This window comes from Rhinopithecus roxellana, chromosome 6, assembly GCF_007565055.1.
Source record: "Rhinopithecus roxellana isolate Shanxi Qingling chromosome 6, ASM756505v1, whole genome shotgun sequence".
Taxonomy (NCBI): Eukaryota; Metazoa; Chordata; class Mammalia; order Primates; family Cercopithecidae; genus Rhinopithecus; species Rhinopithecus roxellana.
In genome coordinates this window covers 46,422,186-46,428,460 of record NC_044554.1, presented here as the reverse complement: position 1 = coordinate 46,428,460, position 6,275 = coordinate 46,422,186, and the positions used below count along the sequence as shown (strand labels likewise).

Here is a 6,275-nt window from a genome sequence, read left to right as displayed (position 1 = left end):
AAAACAAAACAGACAAAAAAACCCCACAAAAAACAGCTCCGATGCTGGTTCCTCCAGGAAGCCTTCCCCGACTACACACACACACACACACACACACACACACACACACACGCACACTACTCGCGGTCAGGCACCTCTTATGTGAGCCCATAAGACCCAGTGCACCCTCTATCTCCTCTGCTCCTACGCCTGGCGCAAGGCCCTGGCGGCCGGAATAGTCACGCACGGACCGACTGGACTCTAAAGCCCCTTGGGGCAGGTGCTGCGTCCAGTAGTGTATCTGGCGATGCACCGAGTCCTCTCCACGGAGGGCAAGCAGGTGCAAAGGCACGGAGGTGGAAAGGGGCCTGGCAACAGAGCGCCTCGAGCTGAGCAGTCAGTCTCAGGGAAGTCCTGGTGGTCTCGCCTCGCCCGGCTCGTAAGAGCAGGCTGGGATCAGCGACCATCGAGGCGCATCCGCCGAGACCTCCGAGCATCCTAGAGAGGACACGGAAGCGAGTCTTTCCTTACGCACCTGTCTGACAGCGTCCGCAGTTCACTTCCGGTCCGCGGAGGGCACTGGCGACCCTGGCGGGTGAGAGCCTCCTCAGGGCCGCAGCGGGTGGCAGGCGAGGTGGTAAACGGCCGCGTGGACGGGTTTTGGTGCCGCTACGGGGCTCGGCGGCAGCGGGGTTGCACTAAAGCCCGTCTCCCTCCGCTCAGCCCCGGCTAGGGGCGGCAGGTCTCCGGAGCTGTATTCCGCGGCCCCGAGGCCCTGCGGGTCTGGACTCTGAGAGGCCGGACTCTGAGGGGCCGCCACGTTGTAGGCTCAGGTAGGAGCGAGGCTGATCCCGTTCTGCCAGGCTTGGCTTAGTGCAGGGCTGGCCTCGAACCCGAAGAGATCTTGAACCAAAGCAGAACTCTCTGCAGAATCAAAGTAATCACGAGGACACTCATTGAAAGAATAGTAATGGGCCAGCCTGGTCAACATAGCAAGACCCTGTCTCTACAAAAATTAAAAAGTAGCCGGGCATGGTGGCATGCGCCTGTGGTCCCAGCTACTCGGGAGGCTGAGGCAGGATAATCGCCTGAGCCTAGGAGTTCAAGGCTGCAGTGACTTACATTCATGCCACTGCACTCCAGCCTGGCAAACGTAGGAAGACCCTGTCTCCACAAAAATTAAAAAAATTAGCTGGTCATGGCGGTACTTGCCAGTAGTTCCAGCTACTCTGGAGGCTGAGGTGGGAGGATCGCCTCATCCCAGGAGGCAAAGGCTGCAGTGATCGCACCACTGCTCTCCAGCTGGGGTGACAAAACCCTAAGACCCTGTCTCAAAAACAAACAAAAGAGTAACAATGGGTGGGGGGAGATAAAGAATAGCAATGGGGCACCTTCTGTTTGTCAAATGGCAGAGATAAAAGATGAATGAGGATCTTCTTGCCTCCAGGGAGTCTGTTAGAGGGAGACACATGGGTAAACATTTGCGCTGTAGTGCATTAAATGCACTAGTGGAGTGAACCAACGCAATAGCTAGAAAGGAATGAAAGAGAAATCTTAATGTTGCAGAGTCAATGAATAGACTGAAAATATAAAATTGGTTTAAGTGGGGGTAGATAAATACACAAACTCCCAATAGAATATTTAGCAGACGCTTTGGGGTGTGCCTCCTGCCAGCTGCCCGTTCTCTGCTCCAGTCAGGTGATCTTTCTGTTTTCTGACAAGCAGGATCCCCTTCCCCTGATGCTTTGGACTTCCAAGTCTGTCTTCCCAGCCTAGGTCTTCCACCTAATCCACTTGGAAGTAAATAGGACTCATGCTGCAGTCTACTTCAAGCCTCTTGTTTTCCTTGAATACTTGGACTTTGATTAGTTTTCTCTCTTTTTGACTTCGCATGTTTTTTTTTGTTTCTATTTGTACCATGTATTTTGGGAGGCAGTGATCATCTAGTCTCTTTTTGTTTTTCCTTCTGAAAAGTAGGAGGAGTAGTACTCACCCTACAGAAGCATTTTAAGTATTAAATGAAGTTTGTGTTCACATGCTTTCTAAATAGTAAAGCCTGTACAAGTTAGAAATCTTTTGATCATTTATAATAATGGTATATATGTTGCTCCATTGTCTTTTTCAGGTTGAGTGCACCATCACATCTAAGCCATCAGCAAGTTTGTTGGTTTTAATCTCCAAAATACGTCTTGATTTTGTCTGACTCTTTGCCACCACCCTGATGTAAGCCCCTGTCATCTCCTGCTTGAATCACTGTAAGTGCCATTTCCCTCTTGCCACCTCTAACCTAGTCCCTGTCAACACACAGGCAGAATGACTTTTATAAAACATGTAGTTCCTCGCTAAAGTAAGAAATACGAATAAAGTTAATAATTCTTACTGTGGCGCAGGCTCTGGGTGATCTGGTTTCTGTCTGCCTCTGCCACCTCTTCTGTTGCAGCTCTGCCCCTTCCTTTGCTGAAGCCACACTGAAATATGGCTTGTTCTTGGACACCCTACGTAATTTCTTAGCCTCAGGGCTTTTGCCTGGAGTGCTCTTAGAATAACTGACTCATTCTCATCCTTGAGTGAGCCCAGTGTCATGTCTTTAGAAAAGCCTTGTTCAAGTCAGTTGCCTCCTGTTAACAGAGCATTCTACTTACTTTCTTTCTAGAACTTGTCTCCACTTGCAGTTTTTAAAAAAGTTGCTTCCATTTGACTTTTTCTGTTTGCTGTACCAGCATATGAGTTTCAAGAGGGCAAGCTCCCAGTGTGTCTTGTTCTCTATTTTGTTTGTTGTTTCTGCCTGCCTGTTGTGTGTGTATACGTGTGTGTGTGTGTTGCATGTATGTTTCCTTTCGTATTGGAAGAGTAGGCCACGGCAACTAACCCAGTTATAACCCATTATATATTATTCTCTGATTATAGTGTTATTCTTCAGTGAGATCCTAAGTTGTTTGTGGGTATAAGCAAAATCTTAGACATTTTCTATTTAGTCTCTGTGCCTAATAGGTGCTTAGCAAATGATTACTATGTTGAATTGACCTGACTTTTGGGATCTGTGTTCAGTCTTTTGAAAACGCCTTGTAAAAGGTAATTACTGTGTTCTCCAGTGGAATATTCCTTGATGTAGAGACAGAACTGGGATGGGCTGACCTTCCACGTGTCTCTTGTTCTCAAAAGGGTCATTGATGTGGTCATTCTCAGTCTCCTCAGAGGGAGTGTGAAGATGCTTAAAGAGCATCCAGAGATGGCGGAAGCTCCTCAGCAGCAGTTGGGTGTTCCTGTGGTGAAACTGGAGAAAGAGTTGCCATGGGGCAGAGGAAGGGAAGACCCTAGTCCAGAGACTTTTCGGCTGAGGTTTCGGCAGTTCCGCTACCAGGAGGCAGCTGGACCCCAGGAAGCTCTTAGGGAGCTCCAGGAACTCTGTCGTCGGTGGCTGAGGCCCGAGTTGCACACCAAGGAGCAGATCCTGGAGCTGCTGGTGCTGGAGCAGTTCCTCACTATCCTGCCCCGCGAGTTCTACGCCTGGATCCGGGAACATGGCCCAGAGAGTGGCAAGGCTCTGGCTGCCATAGTGGAGGACCTGACAGAAAGAGCGCTGGAGGCCAAGGCGGTGGGTGAGGAGGGGATCCAGGTCTGGCGCCCTTGGCGTGGGCAGGGAGTGTTAAAGAATCCAAAGATTTGAGAAAGCAGTAGGAGTGGATGAGGTGTGGAACCTCTCTCCTCTGCCCTCAGACTCCCTGAGGCCCTTTTTGGAGAGAAGTGGAGTTTACAGCAAGAAAAGCCATTTCCAGGGGAGATGCTCTAATGCAGAAGGGCCTGAAGCCTCTGGTCATGAGGGCAGAGGCCTGGCCATATTTCCCTTGTGGGCATCAGGCAAAAAGAAGGCAGTTGTGGTTGTTTTTGGGGTCCCTCATAGAGCTGACCCTGCTTTGGACAGAGATGCCTCTGGGAAGGCAGAGAATCCTGCCTGGGGAATCTTTTTCCAGAAAAGGGTTGTCAGTAGCAGTGCTGTTTCTCTGTGGCTCACAGGGCTCCTATAACAATTCTCTGGTGCTGCTCTAATGACACCAAGTGACTTGTACCACACATGCTTCCTTGAGGTTCCAGCCATATTTCGGTCACTCTGTGGTACAGCCCCCTGATGGATGACTGGGAAAGGAGAGCAGGACTGATGACACCTTCTTGCTCACAAGCCCCCATCCTTCTGTAGTTCAGCCTCCCGTGCACACTCTCGTCACCCTGACTTCCTGTCTTCAGAATCCTAAGAGAATTTTTTCCTACTCCCAACTCAGGAGCTTAAAAGTGGACCAGAAAGGCCTTGTTTTTGTGTGTTTTTCTCAGTGTGAGAGTCCTCCTGATTTTCCTTGCTCTTTTTAATTTATTATTTTTGAGACAAGACAGGGTCAGGCAACAGCCCAGGCTGGAGTGCAGTGGCACAATCCTAGCTTATTGCAGCCTTGAGCTCCTGGCTCAGTTGATCCTCCCACCTCAGCCTCCTGAGTAGCTGACACCACAGGCATGTACCACCCTGCCTGGCTAATTTTTTTTATTTTTTGTAGAGATAGAGTCTCACCATGTTGCCCAGGCTTCCTGGCTCTCTTTAAAGCAACTGTTTCTCACTAGTCTATTCACTGCAGGGTCTAGGCTTTGCATTTTTTATTTTCAGCTTCTTCAGTTAAGAATTTTTTTTTTTTCTAGTAGTGAGTATATTGTGCTGAAATCCTCAGCAGGATAATATTTGGGCTTGGTGATGGCAGGTAGAAGGGACCCTTGTTAAATGGCATGGACAGATAAAAGTTGCTCAGGGCCTGAGGCAGGGAGTTTAGCTTCCTTTTCACTTCCTCACTGATGTCCTGGGGAAGAGCTCAGCTGATTTTTCCTGCCTCTCCCCTGAAGCTGGAGTGGTTCTTTTCTTGGTTCTCTTTTTAGATTTTAATTCAATTCCCTTCATAACAGCCTTGCCGAGGCCTCATTCTAATCAGTGTTGGGAACTGTTCTTAGGTTCCATGCCATGGGCAGGGGGAGCAGGAGGAAACAGCACTTTGCAGAGGCGCTTGGGAGCCAGGCATCCAGCTGGGGCCAGTGGAGGTCAAGCCTGAGTGGGGGATGCCTCCTGGGGAAGGAGTTCAAGGTCCAAACCCGGGTCCCAAGGAGCAGCTCAGTCAGGACCCTGGAGATGAGACGCGGGCCTTCCAGGAGCAAGGTGAGTAAGACGCAGATAGTGGGGATGTCAGGGCACAGGAAACTGCTATGCAGCCAACCCTCTTCAGAAGCCCAGCAATGGAGCAACTAAGTTACCCACGAGGTATAATTGTGAATTTTCTTGGCTGCTTCCTCCACCTTAGGAAATAGATGAAGTGAAATTGTTTCTTCTCCCTTTACCCTCTGGTGTCTGGAGGGGATATCTGGGATCAAGCTTTCTTATTATTTTTCTTTTCTTTCCCTCAGATCCTTTCTAGAAACTACCAGGAAATATTCAGCTGACTTGCAGGAATACTTTTTCAGTGGGCAGATAAACTGTATCCCCCAAAGTAATACGTAGCTTTATTTTGCTACTGAATCTCAAAGAGGATTATTCCCAGAGTGTGACTGGGGAGCATGGGTAGCCCTAAAGGGACAGGGCTGGGACAATCTTGCCAGCTGAGAACAGGGCTGGAGACACCCAGGCCCCAGCTGAGAACAGGGCAGGGGACACCCAGGCCCCTGTGCATGGGAAAACATGATACCAAAGTGAAAAGTGATTTTGTCTGGAGTCTCCTGGTTGCTGAGATTGTGTGCATCCGGTGGGGCACACCTTTGAACGAGCTAACAGCATGACATCACTGATCCTTCTGATCTTATGCTTTTTGTCCCTGCTCAGCACTACCTGTTCTGCAGGCAGGTCCTGGCCTCCCCACAATGAATCCCAGAGACCAAGAGATGGCAGCCGGGTTCTTTACCACTGGACCGCAGGTGAGCTCTGACTCCCTTTCCAGAGATCATGGTGTTGCTTTGAATGAGGTTCACCTTCCCCAGGGTTTCTCTGCACAACAATGCGCCCTCCCCACCCCCAAGTTGAGTCATTCTCCCTTCCTATTCCTGGTGGACCTGATGGTGTGGTTTCCTCCGCTGAACCACCAGCCCCAGTTGTTAATTTGCATTGAACCTTACGTGTGGACCCTGAGCCACAGATGGACTATTTTTTGTTTTTGAGACGGAGTCTCGCTCTGTTGCCCAGGCTAGAGTGCAGTGGTGCAGTCTCGGCTCACTGCAAGTTCCGCCTCCTAGGTTCACGCCATTCTCCTGCCTCAGCCTCCCGAGTAGCTGGGACT

General features: G+C 49.9%; 1 protein-coding gene across 6 annotated transcripts in view; it reads left to right on the top strand.

Annotated features, from left to right (window-relative positions):
- The first annotated feature begins 535 nt into the window (after positions 1 to 535).
- The window catches only part of ZSCAN25 (zinc finger and SCAN domain containing 25), a 50,215-nt gene continuing 44,475 nt past the window's right edge, over positions 536 to 6,275 (top strand). For 3 of the 6 annotated variants that reach the window (XM_030932604.1, XM_030932603.1, XM_010375795.2), the window contains exons 1-5: positions 581 to 812; positions 2,105 to 2,234; positions 3,142 to 3,574; positions 4,966 to 5,167; positions 5,825 to 5,916. In XM_030932604.1, coding sequence (XP_030788464.1) covers positions 3,188 to 3,574; positions 4,966 to 5,167; positions 5,825 to 5,916 — 681 coding nt within the window. In that variant the 5' untranslated portion in view covers positions 581 to 812; positions 2,105 to 2,234; positions 3,142 to 3,187. The other 3 variants (XM_030932601.1, XM_010375796.2, XM_030932602.1) reach the window with 3 other exon arrangements.